At 33.2% G+C, this 21,228-nt stretch overlaps 4 protein-coding genes across 6 annotated transcripts; 1 reads left to right on the top strand and 3 right to left on the bottom strand.

Annotated features, from left to right (window-relative positions):
• Positions 1 to 5,624: 5,624 nt before the first annotated feature.
• Positions 5,625 to 9,480, top strand: LOC107008791 (probable methyltransferase PMT27). Of its 2 annotated transcripts, XM_027914894.1 has the most exons (8): positions 5,626 to 7,054; positions 7,140 to 7,289; positions 7,441 to 7,711; positions 7,812 to 7,922; positions 8,013 to 8,187; positions 8,339 to 8,611; positions 8,691 to 8,885; positions 8,957 to 9,480. In XM_027914894.1, exons 1-8 carry the CDS (start codon positions 5,783 to 5,785, stop codon positions 9,171 to 9,173), a joined length of 2,664 nt encoding a protein of 887 aa, XP_027770695.1. In that variant the 5' UTR covers positions 5,626 to 5,782; the 3' UTR covers positions 9,174 to 9,480. The 2 variants fall into 2 exon arrangements, with proteins under 2 accessions (XP_015063456.1, XP_027770695.1); XM_015207970.2 differs by having other exon boundaries at positions 5,625 to 7,054; positions 7,812 to 8,187.
• A 521-nt stretch (positions 9,481 to 10,001) lies between these two features.
• On the bottom strand, positions 10,002 to 12,767 carry LOC107008790 (glutaredoxin-C3-like). The gene is made up of 4 exons (XM_015207969.2): positions 12,251 to 12,767; positions 10,799 to 10,872; positions 10,479 to 10,577; positions 10,002 to 10,366 (listed from the first exon to the last, which is right to left on the bottom strand). Exons 1-4 carry the CDS (start codon positions 12,697 to 12,699, stop codon positions 10,311 to 10,313), a joined length of 678 nt encoding a protein of 225 aa, XP_015063455.1. The 5' UTR covers positions 12,700 to 12,767; the 3' UTR covers positions 10,002 to 10,310.
• Positions 12,768 to 14,894: 2,127 nt separating this feature from the next.
• Positions 14,895 to 15,640, bottom strand: LOC107009166. The gene has a single exon (XM_015208444.2). It carries the CDS (start codon positions 15,563 to 15,565, stop codon positions 15,104 to 15,106), a length of 462 nt encoding a protein of 153 aa, XP_015063930.1. The 5' UTR covers positions 15,566 to 15,640; the 3' UTR covers positions 14,895 to 15,103.
• A 433-nt stretch (positions 15,641 to 16,073) lies between these two features.
• On the bottom strand, positions 16,074 to 20,682 carry LOC107011716 (aldehyde dehydrogenase family 3 member F1). 2 transcript variants are annotated; one of them, XM_027914600.1, is made up of 10 exons: positions 19,540 to 20,210; positions 19,352 to 19,420; positions 18,485 to 18,581; positions 18,083 to 18,289; positions 17,789 to 17,913; positions 17,413 to 17,517; positions 17,116 to 17,288; positions 16,946 to 17,036; positions 16,636 to 16,785; positions 16,074 to 16,539 (listed from the first exon to the last, which is right to left on the bottom strand). In XM_027914600.1, the coding sequence occupies exons 1-10, from the start codon at positions 19,549 to 19,551 to the stop codon at positions 16,279 to 16,281; spliced, it is 1,290 nt and encodes a 429-aa protein (XP_027770401.1). In that variant the 5' UTR covers positions 19,552 to 20,210; the 3' UTR covers positions 16,074 to 16,278. The 2 variants fall into 2 exon arrangements, with proteins under 2 accessions (XP_027770401.1, XP_015066806.1); XM_015211320.2 differs by lacking the exon at positions 19,540 to 20,210 and adding an exon at positions 20,261 to 20,682 and having other exon boundaries at positions 16,085 to 16,539.
• Between the last annotated feature and the right edge of the window lie 546 nt (positions 20,683 to 21,228).

Here is a 21,228-nt window from a genome sequence, read left to right as displayed (position 1 = left end):
AAAGTTAAAATTAACGAGATATAAAAATAATAATAATTTTTTAAAAAAAACAAATTAAAACGATAGTTTAGAAGGATCAAAAGATGCACACAGATTTTATACATTGGCTAACTTTAACCCTTCATAACTATTATTAAGGCAGTACTTAATTAGATCCTTATTACATGGTAATTTTATAACTTCCGTCATATTTTTTTTGTTTTAAAAAACAAACATAATACTATTTTGGGATCGCTTGGTTATCTCTATAAAAATTTTCATATTAAATTTATCTCATATTTAGTTAAAGATATTAGCTACAGAACAATGTTATTTTTTATATAAAATAATTGTTATAGACTATGGAGAAATAAGTGATATGTCGAGTAACTATTTATGAAATAGAAGAAAAAAAAGTGATAAGAGAAAACAAACCTTAGCACAAGTGGACATTTTATTTTATACTGCACTTGTGTCTAACAAATAGTCGATATCATTCTTTCTAAATTTTTCAGAGAAAAGTCAATAACCAAATGATTACTACTATGGTTTTATGTCTTTTATAAAAATATAAAGTGATAACTACTCATCCTATAGAAGAAATTATCAAATGGTAACACACTTTTGGTTTCTTTTGAGCAATTGATTCACTTTTAATTTCTTTTTGTGACCCATTAAACTCCAGTGGGACTTTATTTTTTGGATAAATGGGATCAAAGTTATATGGAAAAAGCAGATTAATATGCTATTAAAATATCAAGTACGAAAACCGGAGACAAAAATGTTTTCAACATAACTATGATGATGGCATTGACGTATTTTTTTAAAAAAAGAATACAATTTGGAAGCTTCTAATCTTAAATCTTTATAGGATTTTAATTAAAGTTTTTTTCTTTTTTTTCAAGTTTATACTTCTTTTTTTTTTTGGATTCTTAAGATGTTCTCACTTTCGGTCTCAAAGGAACACTTTCAAACACATTGGGCCATTATATTTATGTTTTGTCAAATTGCACTTTTGGAAGATAATTTTCAATTGTCTATTCGTAATCTTTCCATCTACATCAGACAACTGGCCATCACTTCAACTGGATTTTTTTTTTAAATATAAAAATAAAAATTGAAGAAAACAAAAAATTGAGCCAACAAGAGGCGAATTTTAGGGGGATAATTCCAACATTTTGATGATTGTTGCTTTTTTTTTTTTTTTAAAAAAAAGAAATTAATATAAGGACGTATTTTAAGATTTTAATCTAATTTTATGTTAGTATTAGTTAATAACAGTGAGATTCTTTATGATATATGAACTAGTTTAATATCTCTATGAATTTAGGAGATACTTCCATCTTTGATAGAAGGATCATATATAGACCCCTACATGAATGTTTTTCGAAGTAAGAAAAATTAAATTTAGAACATTTTTTTTTTACTTTCGTTTGATGAAGAGTGTTTTGTAACCGTAAGAATAGATGTGAGTCATTTGTATAATCGTGAATGTATATATCAGTCATTTTCATAACAAAGAGTATATCAATTATAAATGACAAAGTTAAAGGTACATTTCACCTTTTTACTCTCTCTATATAATATAACTAGTGATCACAATGATATTAGTTCCGAGATCGGGGTAACTCGATTAATGGATTTGCAAAACATATCTACTTCAATCGTTTTAATGTATTCGCTATTTTTATTCTTTTAAGTCGGTCTAAAAACATGATAAGTATATTTCCTTATTATTAATAATATGACTTGCAACTATATTCATAATGAGACGATTTATAATGAAAAGATCTTTATTTTATTTTGTATCCTCGATCAAATAAATACATATAAATTAAGATTAAGGAGTACATGAGGCACAGATTTGAATTAACCTAATAACTTTTGATTCAATTCTGTATTTATATTAAGAAAATATTATTAAATATATAAAAATAATATATTTATTACGATTTATGTGATATTTTTAATTTTTTAGAGTCAAACAGTTTAAGTTTGATTGAAATTTTGCGCATGAAATTTTAAAAAAAATAAAATAAAATTTATATATTTGTTAACATATAAAAATATTTATGAAAATATTACGATTAAAAATAGACTTGTTTGAATTTGAAATAAAAAAAATGTTACATAAAATAAGATAAAAAATATTAACTTAAAATTTAACAACTTAAAAATATATATGATAAGATTTTATATAGACTTCAAATTTTAATTTCGACTCGAATTAGTGGGAAGGGAAACAGGAGAAATGATTTGGGAAGCTAAGTTGGTTGGGATATGGGAGAACAGTTAGAAAAAGAGAGTGATTATGCTAAAACCTCAGACACAAATTATATATTATATGTAATGTGTTAACAAAAAGAAGCGACCATACATTTAGATGAGAATCATCATATAAAAATCATACTAGTTGCTAATTAATCATCTATCATCATATATCTGCAAAAATGGGAGTATATATTTATTGTGGATGTCCAAATCATATACTATATGTTAGTAATAATATAGTATACTTTTAATTAATTTAAGGGACCCATGAAAAAATTGTTGACATTCGATCTGCTGTCACCTTCTTGTGCATGTGGCGGGGCCTCTCTATTTTATTTTGTTTGATAGACATTATTATTTTGATTTTATTTTATAACCCAATCAAATAATACTAAATATTATTTATCACAAATATATATTAGGGTTTTCTCATTTAGAAAGCTCACTCATTATTGTACTGCTAGTTAGCTGACAATCTTCTCATTTTGGAATTATACTCACGTGAGAGTCCCCCCTAACCTCAAAAAAAAATTAAAAATATATTGTACAACTTTTTATCATTTCCCACTTGTTAAACCAACCATATGTAATTAAACTTTATATTGTTTTTAATATTAAGTAGTTGTATTTATTATGGCTCTAATTTTTTGCTTACTTTTATAAATGTCGTCTTCATGAGAGACAGTATGCATTACGAACGTACAACAAATTATTTTAATCTTCTTCTTTTTTCTATTCTATTCTCTCTGAACAATAATTAATCATAATCAAGCATGGGTTGGTTCAATAAAAGAACAACATCTGTGTTTTTTTTCTACTCATATTTATTTTTCTTAATTATGAATAAATAGTGAAAGACGTGTGGGTGTACACAAAATAATATTGCTTTTGTCCCCATTTAAAATTATGTCCTTTTTTTTAAAAAAAAAAAAAAACTGTTAATTTTATAATTAGAAATAATTCTATTGTAAAATTTTCCTCTTATAAGTTATAATCCTTGTAAGCACATTTAGTACTATAGAAATAAGAGATAACTAATTGGCGGAATAATTTATTTCAAAATTATAATGCTATTTTTATTTTTTTTAATTCTGAGTTGGAATAACAATCACGTGATAACCAATAAAAAGAAAGAACTTGTTCCTCCCTCAACTATAATGAGCCATATAATGAAAAAAATTAATTATAACACAAATATCTAAGAATTGTCTCCAAGACTTAAACTACTACAATTTCAAAAACCTTTTGTTTTTTCTTAAATGTTATTACCATATTAAAAAAATGTCAGATAAATTAGAGCGGAGCGAGTGTATAAGCTAGTCCAGCTTTCTCCCTAGATCAAATTAAGTTCATAAAAAAAGTCGTAAAGAATTAGGCAACGAAGAGTACTAATGCATATGAGTGACATTGACCCATCATTCTTTCAGTTTTTTTTTTTTTTTTGCAATATGACATTACTTCTCAATTGACTTTAAAATAGTGGAAAAAAAAAGAAATATAAAAGAGAATTGGAAGTAGGTACGTGTGTTGTAAATTTGAGAGTGTTGCTCAATTTGATGTTCAAACAAAGTACAGAAGATTAGACTTATGGAGACAAAAATATATATATTTCAAGAATTACAGATTAGACACATTGGACTGTTGCTGGCATGTTAAAATTATGAATATTGGACCGATTGACAGATGTGAAATATGGGTATGTACAAAATTTCAATAGTTTTCATCAATCAGGCAAATGAAGACTTCAATTTTTTTTCACTAGTATTTACATAGCCAGCCTACATGATACTTAATTAAAGAGGCTTTGGCTGCCTAGCTTCTTTTATGACTTTTAGATGGTGGAATACATAAATAACAATTGTTGTATTCTCACGCATGAAATAAAAATTAAGGACCAAACACCTTTATTATCATCATCATCATCATATGTGTTATTATCACATATTAAATTATATTGATACTATATTTTTTTTTTTAAAAAAAAGCAGCGCTCACGACTCACATACCATGATATTTTGAAAAATAGTGAAGAATGAGAAAGGAAAAAACCTAATAGATAATTGAGATTTTATACGTAATATTTTCTGAATTATTATAAGTATATATATATATATTTTTAGAATACAAAACACAAAGATCCAGCAGATAAGCGGAAGAGATGGATCTGGCCCAGTCATTTCCATCACAACACAAGTGAATAACATCCTTTTGTCTTACCATTTTTGGGCCTAATAACTTTCTGAATAACCTCTTAAAGAAATTGATTCTACCAAAAAAACATATGGCAAATTCATCACACCTCCTAAGAAATATATATTTGTCCTTTTCTCTCCCAGGATCAAATAAAGAAATTAAACTTGTACATGTTGTTCAGTACATCATTATTTTGTACATTATCAGCGTGATTTTATTTGATTATAACATGTTATTTCTTTATTTTTTCGATTACTGCATTATGCTATACATACGGAGAGACTGCGGGAGCGTAAAAAATTCCTATAAAATTAACTTATTATAGGAAATTATGTCTTGTAAGTAATTTTATCAGCTTTCTATGAAGAATTGTGTTGTTGTTCTTAGTCAATTTTTCCGAGAGTGTAAAGAATATATTATACGCGGACAATACACAACTTTTTAAAAATGTTTATACAATTATCTACTTTGACATTTGATAAAACGTACCATTCTTTTCGCTTTAAATGAGTGATATTAGTTAATTGGGAAATTTTAGAGGTCAAGAGTCAAAATTACTACCCAAAAAAAGCAAATGAGAACAATATGTGGCAAAACTTTATTAAACTTTGATTGAAATAGCAGAGATCATTCTTATATATCACCCAAAAGATTTATGGGCTGTCTTATTTTTTTAATTATTTTTTTTAATTTTATAAAGTTATTTCACTTCGAAATAACTTTATATAGTATATATGTGTACTTCCCCATTGGTCATCCGATAGTGGGCTTGTTTTGAGTTATTTGGACGCAATCTTGGGCCATGCTTGATTTTCCATTTACAACTCCATTGTTTCACTTGTCATTCTGAGTTTAACTCAAATTCAAAGATCCTCTTATTTATCTTTTCCAAAAAAAAAAGTTCCCCAAACCCCGTTCAAGTTGTTAAATGAGGAATTCATATATTAAAAAAATCTAACAAATTCAATACAAATTTTTAAAAGTAAATAAAATATTTTTGTTTGACTGCTGCCAGCACCAAAGAAAATTATTCTGATTACTTGTAAAAATTTGTTAAGTTGTTTATTATTTATATTATGTTGGTTAAAAAAAGATAATTGAGTGTAACATGTTGTTTCCTTTTCCTACTCTGTTGGATCATTGATAACAAACCAGGTTGGACTATTTCTCCCTTACTTTGGCCTTCATCTCCCTCCACAAAACAAACTGAATCCTCTCATCTCATTTTTTTTCACTTACCAATTTCAACATAAAGGCTAATGCAGAACAAAAAGTAGCTAAAGTTGCAAAAAAAGAAAATAAAATAATATTGAATGTAATCGAAAAAATCAACAAAAATATGCCAACAACAAGAGCTCGTTTGGGCAGAAGACCATCCTCTTCTTCGTATTCATCAACTATTACTACCATAGTGTTTGTGTCATTATGTGTGTTGGGAGTATGGCTTCTAACCTCCACCTCTGTTGTTCCTCCCAAATCCACCTCTCGAACGGCCACGACCGATTCTACTTCTTCTTCTTTTACTTCCACAATTATGAATGCACACAAGACCATTTCTAACGCTGTAAAACCAACTCCTGTTTTCAAAGACTCACAAGGAGACCTTCCTGATGATGCCCTTAAAACTGGTGATGCTAACCGGCCTCAGGATACTAGCGAAATTGACAAGCTACAGACAGATGTCTCATCAGATATTACAAAGGATTCTGGAGGTGGAGGTGGAGGAGATGCTTTGAATGTGAATGTTGATCAATCATTGCAAGGTAATGAAAATGTAAAACCAGAGATGGAGAAGAAAAATGTGAATCCAGTTGTGGCAGAGAACGCTCAGGGATTGCATGGAACCGAATCTGTTGACGAGCAAGAGAAGCAGAAACAATTGGAGACACAAACGTCTGAAGAAAGTTCCATCACTCACAAGCAAGAAGCTGAGCAAATAACTGCAGCAACAGGAAAAACAACAACCGGAAAAGAAAAGGCTGAAGAGGACGTCTCTTTAGATTCAGGAAATGATGCCCATGGAGTTGCAACAGATAACACCAAGAACTTATTGTCAGATCACGAGCAACAAAAACGACTTGAGCAGCATCAACAACAAGAAGATGACCAAATGCAACAGAAACAGAAACAACCAGAAGAACATACTCAAGGGGTAACCAGTAAAGATCAAATCAAACATGATGAAGCACCTTTACTAAAAGATGTTAAGATTCAAAATGATCACAAGGCTCCCGTAAACTTAACTAATAACCCACCTGTTCTGAAGAATGAAAATAACAAGACCGAAATGATTGTACCAAAAGAGTCTAAAGAATCAAAGAAGGCCTGGTCGACACAAGCTGATCAGTCAGTGAACCAGAAAGAAAGACGAACAGTTGGTAAAAATAACCAAGACAGCAGCGTCCCCGAACAGAATTGGCAGCTATGCGAGGTGGAAGCCCTTGCAGACTACATACCATGTTTAGACAATGAAGACGCAATAAAGAAGCTAAAATCCACAAAACATTATGAACATCGTGAAAGACATTGTCCTCAGGAACCTCCTACCTGTCTCGTCCCCTTGCCTGAGGGATACAAGCCATCAATTGAGTGGCCTACAAGCAGAGATAAGGTAGTTGCCTACTTAAACTACTTCGTTAGTACTTAATATGGATTGGGAAAATGTTAATCTTATGAGAATTTCTGCTTTTATCCAGATATGGTACCATAATGTGCCTCATACATTGTTAGCAGAGGTGAAGGGGCACCAAAACTGGGTGAAGGTTTCTGGTGAATTCCTTACTTTCCCAGGTGGAGGTACTCAGTTTATCCATGGAGCATTGCATTACCTAGATTTTGTACAAGAGGTATGTTATCCATCACCAACGACTACAAAAACAACATCATAGGATGATCAAACCCAAAAAACACAAGAATATTTTAAAAATTAACTACTAGTATATGCTACATTAGACAATTCATTGATGCTGGTGATTTATGTAAATCAACTGGTTGTAGGCAGTTCCAGATATAGCATGGGGAAAGCGCACTAGAACAGTATTAGATGTTGGCTGTGGAGTCGCTAGTTTTGGTGGTTATCTTTTCGAGAGAGATGTTCTAGCAATGTCTTTCGCACCTAAAGATGAACATGAGGCACAAGTTCAATTCGCACTGGAAAGGGGAATACCTGCAATATCTGCTGTGATGGGTACTCAGAGATTGCCATTTCCAAGTGGAGTTTTTGACCTTGTGCATTGTGCACGCTGCAGAGTCCCTTGGCATGAGGAAGGTGTTTCCTAGAAATAATATATATTTTAGAACTATTTATACATTCATTTTGACTTTGCCTTTGAATGAATTCCTTAATAAAGTTTAAATTTGCAATGAAGGTGGTGCTCTTCTCCTGGAACTGAATCGTGTTCTTCGCCCCGGAGGTTACTTTGCCTGGTCTGCAACTCCCGTCTACCAAACTCTGGAAGAAGATGTCGAGATATGGAAGGGTAAGGTTCATTTGTTTCTATCCTTTAATGCCATTAGAGTAAAATTGACGCTTTTTTTTTCCTTCCCCTTCTTCGGTTATCTATTACCAGAAATGTCTAACTTGACGGTGGCCATGTGCTGGGAGCTTATCACAATAAAGAAGGATAAACTAAACTCTGCTGGTGTTGCCATCTACCACAAATCAGACACAAATGAATGCTACGATCAAAGGAAACAAAACAAACCTCCAATGTGTAAACAAGATGATGATCCTAATGCTGCCTGGTAAGCTCATTGTCCTCTGGCAATTTTTTTGTTTACTCCGTGAAATCTGCCTGCCAATGCCATTTGCAACATCTACAAAGAATAATTGTAATTTCCACATATTTATTTGTTACCAACTTTAATGAGATCGGAAATATTACACGTGTTTCAGGTATGTCCCCTTCAATTCATGTATGCATAGGGTGCCAAGTAAAGAAACGGAAAGAGGATATCGGTGGCCTGTAGAGTGGCCTGAGCGACTGCAGACACCTCCATACTGGCTAAACCGATCACAAATTGGAATTTATGGAAAGCCAGCACCAGATGACTTCAAAGCAGATTTAGAACATTGGAAACGTTTGATAAGCAAGGTGTATATGAAAGGACTAGGAATTAGCTGGTCAAATGTGAGAAATGCCATGGACATGAGAGCAGTATATGGAGGGTGATTAACTTCTCTCTTGTACCTTTTCATATGCACCAAAAAAGAATACTAACAAAAGGCTACTCCTATTAATTAACAGGTTTGCTGCAGCACTTAGAGATCTCAAACTGTGGGTTGTGAATGTGGTGAATGTCAATGCACCAGATACACTTCCCATAATATATGAACGTGGTCTTTTTGGAATTTATCATGATTGGTGTGAATCATTTAGTACATACCCAAGGACGTACGATCTTCTACATGCTGATCATCTTTTCTCCCAGTTGAAGAAGAGGTATATAATACTACAGTAGTTTTGTTTACTTATGGAGTAGAAGTGACTTCTAACTAATGTGGCATTTGTAGGTGCAAAATTGTTGCTGTAATGGCAGAGGTTGACAGAATAGTTAGACCTGGAGGTAAATTGATTGTCCGTGATGACTCTGCTACAACTAAGGAAGTAGAAAACTTACTCAAGTCTCTGCATTGGGAAATCCGAAAGACCATCTACCAGAACCAAGTCGGAATACTAAGTGCACAGAAGACTTTCTGGCGGCCAAACGCTACTGCTGCACCTACATGACTACACACTCTCACTCATCTAAATATGTAGCAAGCAATTCTTACTTTGTAGCCTAAAGGTCTTCATGTACTAATTCCAGCAGAAAAAGAAGCAGTTGTCGTAGCTCTTGTTACTTATTTTTCATTTCTACTTAATTTATTTATTTGATAGATAAAGAAGGCAAAGTGCTGCAGGGGCAAATGCCGTAAATGTTGTTATTGATTAATTGCAAGGTTAATGTTTACACTTAGCATACAATGACAGAGATCTGAAGTTCACTATGTATCTCCGTCTCTTCATCAAGCATGTCCCCCAGTCCTTTCATTTTTCTTTCTCTCTTCTTTGCCATTTTTACTTTTTCTCTGCACAGATTGTTCCCATTTTTTTCCACTCACCAACTTCATCTTTGTCCATGACAACTACTTGACAAAGAAGACGGAACAAAAAATTCTTTAATAAGAATATATTAAAAATCTGACATATTTTGAGTGAACACTTCCAATCGATCTTAAGACTTAATCTATCCTTACCAAATCATTCTATTCACATGTAAATGGATCTGCAGCAGTGCAGAGCTCATGAAAAAATGGCACTTGATGGTAATAATCAAATGCGACAGATTAGGCCCACTGAATATTTCTCTAGATGATTGAGTTATCAAATCTCCTTATGTGCCATTCATGGCATCTCTTCAGTTCTTATTTCTCTATACACAATCTGGATCTACACAAGTTTTTCATCATGCGATTTGCTCAGAAAATCTGTCCACTGGTTCTAGAATTTAGATGCACTTAACATTGCATACCCAATTATGAAATTTGAACATAACTGAAACAGGAGCAAAGAATGTACTAAACAATTTCTCCAGTTCAACGCTTCTGTGTTATCACATTCCATTTTACTTTTGTTCATTTGTAAATAACCTACTAGCGCAAAGTTATAGCAAGTGAAGGTTATAAGCTCTGGAATTACGTTCAGATCCCTTGTTTTTTCTCCAAATACCATATTTTCAGCATAAGAAACGAAAGAAACACCATATCAGCATACAAATATTTAGTTTACACCTGGACCTACCAAACATAACTAAGCTATCCACGAGCCACTGCAGTTTCAGAACTTCAGGAGAGATGCTTCAATCTCTTGACTTACAGCACAACTTTACTCTTTCTTAAGAAGACTTTGCAAACGCCCACTCTCGACAGCGTTTCGGAGATCTAATAAGAAGCCAACACACAGATGACAACAATCAAAAACAAGAATCAAGTGTTACAAGCTGATAAATATTTCAGAGAACAAGAATCGGAAAACTGAAATCACAAAGCCTACCATCTGAACCACCAATATGCTTCCCATTCACAAACACTTGAGGGACTGTGCTGCGACCCACCAGATCTAGAAGGACATCTTGTATACGAGCGCCATCATCTAAACTGATATATCGTTAGTTTGAAACAATTCATAAATTTCCATCACTAGATGACACAATCAATGTAGACTAAGTATAGCTCTTACGAGGAGGAAACACAGATAGGCAATAAAATAGTCATGAATACTGTACATACCTCCATGAATAGTTTTCAAGTATTGTACTTTACTTTTATTTCTTTCTACAGGTTTCAGGGGAGGGGGTATAGACAATAAATTACCTCTAAGATCAAGCTCCACCACAAATGGTTGCTCTTGAAGTTCATTAAAGATGCCTTTGGCACGCTTGCAGTACCTATTGTTGAAAGATAATACAATATAAACGATAGCATAAGAAGGAACAAACTTTAAAACATTAACATGCACTTAGAAAGCTATTGTGATTTTCAGATGCAACGTATTTCATGATTCTTTTTCTTTTTTTGATAACCGTGGTGTCCGAGCCAGTTTGTGTGCAACAAGACTAACTCCATGGGATACACACCAGGCTGCCACCTCCCACCAGCAAGAAGTAGCAACCGATTTGAGCGCACCACGACTAATTCCATGGGACATCTACCGGACTGCCATCTCCCACTAGCAACAAGTATCATGTAACTATGTCCAACAAGTCTAGAACAGAGAGAAGAAATCACCTAGTGTTTTTCTCTGTTGGGAATTGAACTAAACTTCATGTACTCAATCCACATCATTGACCACTAAGCCACACCCTTGAGTGCTTGTTTCTTTTTATGGTAAAGATAAATGTGTGATCCAGCTGAGTATTAAAATAAAAGGATGCATGGCATAAAAATATGATGGGATACAGAGCACCGCCACAGCCTATGATGCCTCAAATCCATTATCTTAAATCTTATTCATGGACATATATATTATATCTTAGCCTTACATAATGTTTATTCCAAGCAGCACATAGAGCATAAGAAATTAAATGCTCAGCTATTACATAGGTTGGAGTCTGAACAGCTTCCTCCTTTGCCAAAATGAAAGGTCTGGTTTTAAGACCTTTGGACTCATAACTATCATCAAACGAAGATGGAAAAGGATGTAAACTTCAAACTGTGTTGTGTGACCTTCATATATGCATACCAATTATTTTCAAATTTCGATAATGAAGAGGAATAAAAAGAACTTGATCTCTAGAAGATTTGTCTATGGCTACACACACTTGATGTGATACCAAATTATAGTGGAAACGATATGGAATTGGTCACTTAAAATTAAGAAAGCAATGTTATCGACTAGTCATCCTCTTTAGGCAACAAATAAAAACATACATAATAGCTCCTACTTGGAACCAAGATGAAACCAATGTTATCAGTCACCCTCAAGTGGAAAGGAGGCTTCAACCTTCAATCCTCATAAGAGTTCCATAATCTCCTGTAAATAACTAACAACTTACAATGAGCTAATCCCATGTAAATGACTAAATTGGCCAAAGTCTAACTGTAGTAAAGTAGGCTGGAAATAGAGAAACTAACCCCTAAAACTCTTAATGATATTTCTAAAATTAACACGAAAGAAGATAAAACGCGGCAGAGAGAAAATCAGTACAGTTAACAAGACAGAAAGCAAAGAAAAGCTGAACTCTTTCCTCTGCAAGCTTTGAATATGCTGCGAAAGTTCACAATTTTCTAATCAATCCTTAGTTTTGATAATACAGAGATACTTACGGACAATAGGATTTGGAAAAGATGGCGATCTTGTTAGAGTAGATGACATTTTGGACAAAAGCAGAAGGAGAACTAGAAGCTAGGGCTTCAGTTGGACCTTTCACTATCGCCATTACTCCAAATACAGTAAACATCAGAAGAAGATTACGCTTGAAACAACCATTGACCTCCATTTTCTCCCTTTCTATCACAGGAACAGTGGAGCGCTCAAAAAACTGTTGAGTTTTGGACAAAATCGAGAGGAACAGGGGTTTTAATGTCTCGGCAGAAACCCGAAGATTGCTACTGCCAATTTTCTCGAGACGGTTACAAATTAACAGCGGCAATTTTGGAGAGATCCCTGTTTTTGGAGTGGAGAACCGGAAAACGGGTTTAGTAGAAAGATTGTAATATTGTCCAAAGCGCCGGTTTCCTATTTTGGTTAAACGACCCGCCGGGTTGATCTGCATCTCGACGGAGGAGTTGACTACTATTTTCACTATAAAATCGAAAGCGACACCGCAAGATTAATTTTTGGACTTTTGGATTTTACAAAGTACACATTTTACCATGAATATAGATAATAACTTTTTGATCTAGGGCGTAATGTTCTTCTCGAAAACAAGTAGATATTTGATTTATTTTCTTATATTTGGTTGGTGAGCAAAAAATATTTTTTAAAAAAATATTTTAGTGTTTGGTTATTGAGCGAAAAATATTTTTTATTTTTTATTAGAGTAGAAAATAATTTTTAAAATTTAATTTTTTTTAAAAAAATAAACTTTAAAAAAAAGTTCATTTTTTTTGGGAGGGGGAGGGGGGTTGGTAGAGGGGGTCGAGAGTAGAAGTGAAAAAAAATGAATTTTTGAAGTTGAAACTATTTTTAAAAACAAACTTAAATTGATCCTTTTTTTTTTTTGGAATGGGATGGTAGTGAATGGGGTGGGGGAAATCGAGGGTAGGGGTGAAGAAATAAAATTTTGAAGTAGAAAATATTTTTTTAAAGATAAACTTAAATTTGTTTTAGGGGTAGGAGGGGCTGGTTGGGGGCTGGTAGGATGGGGTGGGTAGGGGAGAGGTTAGATTGTGTTTGAAAAATGTTTTTCTTAAGTTTTGACGGAAAGTCATTTTCCTTAAATTTGAGGAAAATGAGTTGATTTGAAAAATATTTTTCAAAACATTTGATCCAACCAAATGAAAAAGTTAAAAAATATTTTTCGGAAAATATTTTCCTCCGTATCAAACATACACTTAAAGTTGTTATTATAAAAGTGATATATATATATGAGTTATATATAACTTATTACCTTATCAGTGTGAAAAAATAATATATATTTTTTGATATTTTAATAAGAAAATGAATTCCATCTAGCTACAATTTTGCAAAGTTAGAGGTATTGTTGATTTTTAATTTAATGAATGTATTTAAATATTTTAATATTTACATTTTTTTAAAACTCATTTTCTTATAAAATTTATCATAAATTACCCCCTTTATGTAGATACAAAAATAGTTAATATACCATAGCTGCAAATTAAAAAATTATATTAGTTTTTATTTCGTTTGCTTCTTTTGTAATGATAGCCGAATAGATTTATAGAAGAGAAATTTAAAACTTAAATCAATGGTTGAATAAAAAAAAAAAAAGGTCAAATGTAAGAAAGGATCAAACATACCTAAAGGGAAAAAGACATTGATTTGCTTTTAAATTTATTTCGAAAAGTCATATATTTAGACTATTATAATGATATATTACGCACATAAAGTTAATTTATTTACTCTTAAAATTAATGTGGCAAAATAACTTTTTAAAAAAATAAAAATAAGTGTGTCTAATTTATTAGAGTAGAATTTTTTTTTAAATTAGATTCACAACTCTTCTTCTTCACAATCCACTTTCTTCTTCTTCAATCCCACCCTCTTGATAAAACACATTTTCTCTCCTTCCTTTTAAGTAAAAATATCTCCTTCTTCCTTTTTCGACTTCTTCTCAGCTTGTTCAGCAAATTACTTACAACTTATCATCAATTTAAGTTTTGTGGATTTTGATTTGTGTTTGTTAATAAAAGATATCTTAATGTCATTGGCGAGATAAAAATTTGGTAGTTTCTTCGCTGCTACATCTCTGGCGGGCTTTTTTGCGAAAACGATAGAATTTTCCACTCCATAAATCAGCTCCATGTTTCGATTAGTGTTTTTGGCGGTCATTGTTGAAATTTTTATCTTGTTGTAATTTTGCTATGACGAAAATATAATTATTAGAGAATTTTAATAATTAATTGAAAATTAATTAACGTAAAATATAGTTAACAAAAAAAAGTTAATAAAAAAGAACATACTTTTTTAAATTTTTGACATGACTGTAACAACGATTGTAATACACCATATATTGTAACTGATTTTTTTCGACAAGTTTACGGGGAATTTGTGCCTTTTCCTTGTACTTAAATTACTATAGGAAGGATGAAGAAATAAATTTTGCCTATCCAACTAGTTTCAAAGGTTGTTCAAATGATACCCATAGTACTGACTCATCTTTTGAGTTATTTCCGATCTCCATACATATTTTTTTCTCCATACATATTTTTTTTTTGATTGAACTTCTTGTTACTCATACACGTAATCTTTGCCTAGGCTTTTGCATCAATTACTAATCTTTGTCACACAATATCTCAACATAATTTACGAGTAGCTTTCGTATCTTTGCTTACAATATTTGGCAAAACTAGTTCCCAAACCATAAGGAAGTAGAATAAGAAAATAACAACCGGTGAAGTTTACAAAGAATCTGCCTATTCGTAAATCTGTCTTCAATAATTTAATCATGAATATCGCAAACAACAATTCATATGAATATATGAATTCTAGATTCTCTAAGAAGGTTTAACATCTGGATTGCTCTTGTAAAGCTTATTGTATTCCTCGAGTTCTTCATAATACATGTCCCACACGCATCTAACACATCCACTCCCGCAACAATCGTCCGGCAACGGCTTCTCCGGCGGCGGTGGTATGGTAACCTTTGATTCTTCCTGTTTCTTCTCCGATTCCGTTTTGTTATTCGTCGTTGACTCAACGGTGATCTTGTTATCCATCGTTGACTCTACGGTGCTTTTGAGATTCGTTTCCTCGGCCATCGGACCTTTGAGTGCAGCGAAGTTACGGCTTGATAGAAATCTAGGGTGACAGAATCGGATCAGATTGGCAGTATAGATTCGTCCAAAAGTCAGATCTGCTATAGGCATGAGAAAAGCGGAGGCGCGTTGGACATTTTCCGGTGGCCGATAGGAAAGATTGGTTCTCAATGGCGTCGTTTTGGACAAGGAGAGGGCCATTCCTCATATAACCAATCCGCGTGCACCGTTTGTGCCAGTCACGTGTTGAATAATGTGTGTGATATTTAAATATAGAAAAATAAAGGCAAATGTATGGCTGCGGACAACTCTATTCGCCTACAACTTTTCTTCTGTGCCAAATTATATTTTATTTTTCAAAAAAAAAAAAAAATATTCCTCCGTTTTAAATTGTTTTTTCGTTTACCTATTTCTTAAAAAATAGAAATGTGTATTTCATCAAATATTTATTTGTGTGTAGTCTTTAAGAACATATACGGCTAAAGGATAAATGAAATTTTTTTAATTATTTTTATTTTGAGCTTTTAAAATAACGAAGAGTATTAGAATGAACAAGATCCTAAATTCCAAATCCCTGCCAGCAACCGTGTTTCTTTCTTCAACAGGTTTGACGAATCACTTCAGAAAGAGAACTGCAATTCTAGTAACTTTACAACAATTACTTTAGTAGTTTCTCTTTAGTCCCAAAAAAAAGAAAAGAACTCATAAGTTATTCATTTATATAGAACAATAGTAATTTTTATGAATATTGATTTATAACATAGCAAGTAGAAACAGAGAAGACTACCTCAATTGATAAATAATAATATACATAATATTCCTCAAATAGTTTTTGCTCTCTCACTGAGCAAACAGTTTTGTAGACACTTTCGTATGACGGATTAACCTTATTTAAGTGAGAAGAGTTTTATCTTCTACCGCCTTCGGTTTGTTCTGATTAGTCCTCTCAACCCCAGCAAGAGCAGTATAATCCCAAGATAGTCATAGTTGTAAGCCAATCTAACAAACTCCATCTTGAAATCATTCCATGGCGGATACCTTGATTCCAACTCAACTAAGAAGCTCCTATGTAGAACTGCTTTTTCATGACTGAATGTGTCAAAAGAGAACTTCCCATGGTAACGTCCGTAACCACTCTGACCAACGCCTCCAAATGGTAATGTGTCACATAAAAACTGAAATTGCAATGTTATGACAAGTAAATTAAACATCTCTTTTTCTGATTATATTTAGCTGAGAATACATTTGAAAGAGGAGGTGGATCATCATACCTGAATCATAGCATCATTAAAAGTCAGACTTCCGGAAGACGTTTCCTGCAAGATTTTCTCCTTCAACGAATCATTCTTGGTAAATGCATATATTGCAAGAGGTTTTGGCCTTGAGTTTATGAACTGAATGCTTTCTTCGATATTCTTTAGCTGTTAAAACAACCACTTTCTTGTCAGACATTTTCTTGAAAGAGATTTTCTGATGAAATGCATCGAGAGTGAAGTCCTTTTACTCCAATTGGAAGCATAGATCAACGTTTCTCAAGTAAAACATAGCAACGAATTTTCTTGAAAATCAGTTTGCTCTTACTGTGATGATTGGAAGCAATGGGCCGAATATTTCTTCGTTCATGATATCAGCATCAAGGGGAGGATTCAACAAGATTGTTGGTTCAATGGCCCTAAAAGATACATCAAATAGAATGAGGAACAGGGTATGTAAGCAATAGTACAATAGATATAGGAACGATACTGGGTTACATATTTTCCTCATCTACTGAGCCTCCATAAACAACAGATGCTGCAACTTTTGGGTCTTTCAGAAGATTGTGTACTCTATCAAAGTGGTGCTTGTTCACTATTCTGGCAAGATTTGCCAAAGTTTTCAAGTTCTCACCATAAAATGTCTTGATGGATTTCTCCAATAGTTCAATCTGAAATGCCAGACTACAACATAAATAGGAAGCTACACTATCTGCCTCAAAAAGAGAAATAGAATAAAACTTCTACTGAGAAAGAAAGAGGGAAAATATAAAAATATCATGCTGCCATTAATACCAGAACTGGAGCAAATTTTGTTTCCACGAGCACATAATCGATTCCAATGCATGCTTGTCCATTGCATGGTCCCCACTTGCCCCCCACTATCCTCTTGACAGCCACCTTAAAACCAACACCGTACTGTGAGCAAAATGTGAATACGGCTTGAACAAATTATATACTCTACTACACATCATAATGCGACCCAAAGTTTTTGGTGAAATAACCTATGAAGAAAATATCCAATTGTACTCAAAACTATATGTTGATTTCCTTTCATTTGCCACAAATTAAGTTGTCCCATGTTTTATCCCTTACAGTTTATAGCTTAATCTTTTCAGATAAAACATGAAGTAATCTTATTACTTTAAGAGGATATTTAACCATTGGGAACCTGTAAATCAGAGAAATTAGATAGCGTGTCCAAGATGGTAGGACATTTTCCACCCAGCTCAAGAGTTACAGGTGTTAAGTGCTTTGCAGCTGCTGACATTATGAGGCGGCCAACTCGTGGACTACCTGCAAAACAGGAATTCAGAATTACATCATCAACACAAGTGGCTGTTCATAACTAACGACTCTTTCTTCTAGGTCATTGCTTAATCATCCTTTTTGTTGAATGCCCTTCTGCAAAATGCTCCTCCCAAACATGAGAAAGATCATAAGGAACAAAATGGATAGGTTATACCTGTAAAAAATATCTTATCCCATTTTAGCTGCAGTAGTTGTTCTGATACATCATGTCCACCTTCAACAACTTTAATAGCTTCTGGATCCAAGTAACGAGGTATTGTATTGGCCAGAACGGAGGAGCATTTTGGTGCTAGCTCAGAAGGTTTAAGGACAATTGTGTTTCCAGCTGAAATTGCTCCAATCACTGGGTCTAAAGCTAGGGCTGCAGATGAAATAACAGACTAATAAACACAAAGCACCAGTTGTGGATAACCAGCTAAGAAAATAAAATCCACATTAGTTTGGCTCCTCATTTTGTTCAAGGAATTAGTTTGATTCTAGGATGGTCAACATTTCTCCCCAACTAAAAAAGAAGTGATGGAACAGTTGCAGTATTAGTCAAGAAGATTTTACTCACAGATGGGAAAATTCCAGGACACAAATATTAGCACTACTCCCAGTGGCTCTGATACTACTGCTCCTCTTGCAGGAAAGAGAACTAATGGTATTGGGGCCTGCTCATATTGCATCATTAGTGGCTGCTCAACACCTCAGTTTATAAGTTAAAGATAAACACAAAATAGCTGTCAAATGACTGAGCAACATGAATGAAAGAACAATTTTAACTTTCGCTTGCTGGTTAGATGACCAAGAAGCAAGTAAACATAAGAGATATTTTTACCAGCTTTCACACAGAGAGTGTAAGAGCACTTTGATGTCTGAATAAGGTCATACCATCACAAGGTTTACTTCATTGTTACTTCTGGGTTGATTGCTACTGAACAGTTCATTGGAACTGCAGATTGTTTTATATACTATTTGTTGTTACACCTTATTGGAGGACGTGATGCAACTCCTGTTGCTACTACTTAACCTGCTAATTTAGTAACAGAACAGAACAATTTTAATCTGTTTCATTCAAAGTCTATTTCAACCTTGTCAAAGTTTTACTGGCCTGCTTGTATCTGTAAGACTGTTTTGGACAGCAAAACATCTTGGACAATTCACCAGTAAGATAATACATGGTAAACATAATTCTTAATAAGGGCGGTCGTAAAAATGAATATACTTGTTTCTACCATAGTTAACATACTTATTCAAGAAAGAAAAGAGAGGAGCTGTTACAGTCAACATTCAGAATGTGTTACTTCGTTAAGGATCATTTCAACAAAAATGTTCTTCTGATAACTAATTTCAACGAAGATGTTTGCCAAAGAATGCTCGAACAGTTGAGGATGATTTTATTTATTTCTCAAGGGGAAGGGGAGGGGTAAGAATTACAAACCTTTTGAGGGGCCATCCACTTTTCAACACAGCGCAAAGCATTGGTAGCTGATTTCCTCACCACACCAACCTGAAATGAGTGAGAAACCAACCCCTTGGTCATGCATTCGATCACTAAATACACCAATTTTTATTGTTTAATTCGTTTGATCAAATATGAATTTCAAGTGTATAAGCCATTTCTCTGACATGATAGGTCATAGGTTGATCATTGCAGCAGTAAATTTTGGTCCTGCTCCTGAGGTAGGATGAGTCATCTCAGCATGTGCAAATCAGAAGACAGACAATGTCCGGGAAGGCCTGACTAGCGTGCCTACAATTGATCAGGCACATCCCGCCTAATTATACCTGTCTGCTCCACATCTTCCACTTCCAATTAACTCCAGCATAATTGCTAGTCCGCTACTGCTCCATGCTTCTCAATGGATTCCGAGATTCTTGCAATCATCTCCCACAAATCAAGAGGCCGTTTCCTACTGATCAAGGATCGTTTTCAATCCCTAGCTATTGGTCCTCTAATAAAAGGGGATCATCAGATTCTTACCCAGCTACACTCTATCGCTCACTTACACTATTGATGTTAACTCAACTGTTGATACCACTTTCATCAACGCCTCTATGCTCAACTTGTTTGTAAGCTTACAAACGATCATCAATAAGATCTATTTAGCATTTACTCTCCGCCTTTTTTCACGATTAGCTTTCTATTGAAGCTGCTAGTGCCCTGTTCTTCGTAATTGTAGGTTTTTAAAGCATTCACATATCACATCCAACGAATACAACTTCCAATTTTGATAAACAGTGGTATGTATATTATTGAAGCAGAAATTTGCTTTATACACAACTAACTAAAGCACCAGATGCGTAACTCAGTTTTAAAAACCAAAAAATGGAGAAATTAGTTACTCACTTCATCACGATAAGATTCAACAGGGTGCTTTCCGAGATCCTGTTTAAGTGCTTCAAAGATCTCCTCTTCATTTTCATCAAGGAGTTTGAGAATTGCTTGAAGCTGTGCTTTCCTCCATTCAACACTTCTTGTTCTTCTACTCCTGAATGCTGTTGTCAGTTCACCTAACACATCTTCCTCAACTACATTCATGGCTTCAATTTTACTACACAAATAACACTCTTCTTCTCCCAAATCAAACTTAAATACTAAGCCCTATTACACATGCTCTGTTCCTTTCTCCCACTTTTGCTTTTGCTGTTGCTATCAGATACTCGTATCTTGCAAGCATTAAATGTTAGCGCGTCCCAATATAATTCACGTGACGATTGCTCAAGCCTTGATTTCAACTCATTTGGGTAATAATTCAATGCTACTTTAGGATGATGTTATGATGCCAGTGAATAAATATATAAATTCTATATACGACAAATTTTCAAAAAAAATATGAACCAAAACTATACTATTGTGAATAATTACAACAAAATAGAAGATGTATTTTCAATTATTATTGAAAGATATGTGCCGTTAAGACATGATTTTGAAATAATTAATTCTGTTTCTTTGAATATTTATTTGGACATATAATTTTGATCTAAAAGATGTAAACATGCAAAATTTTATAATTTCTAAAAATTATTAAAATCTTGGTCTTGTGATTTTATTAAATAATATATTATTAGAAGACCTTTTTAAAAAATTGTATGCTCTATTTAAATTTATTTGACTAGTTTTAATTTATACACAAAGTTTAAAAAGAGTAAAAATGAAAACTGAATTTTGTAATTTTAATATATTCTTTAATTTTGTAATTTTAAATATTTTAGATAGTAAATCAGATTTAAAGAGTTATAAAAAATGTTCTTTCTGAAATATAATATATATAAAAAAAATAAAATTAAGACAAATACTCCCTTCCCTCCCCCCTC

The sequence above is a fragment of the Solanum pennellii genome, chromosome 2 (assembly GCF_001406875.1).
Source record: "Solanum pennellii chromosome 2, SPENNV200".
Classification (NCBI taxonomy): domain Eukaryota; kingdom Viridiplantae; phylum Streptophyta; class Magnoliopsida; order Solanales; family Solanaceae; genus Solanum; species Solanum pennellii.
This window is presented reverse-complemented; position numbering and strand designations above follow the sequence as displayed.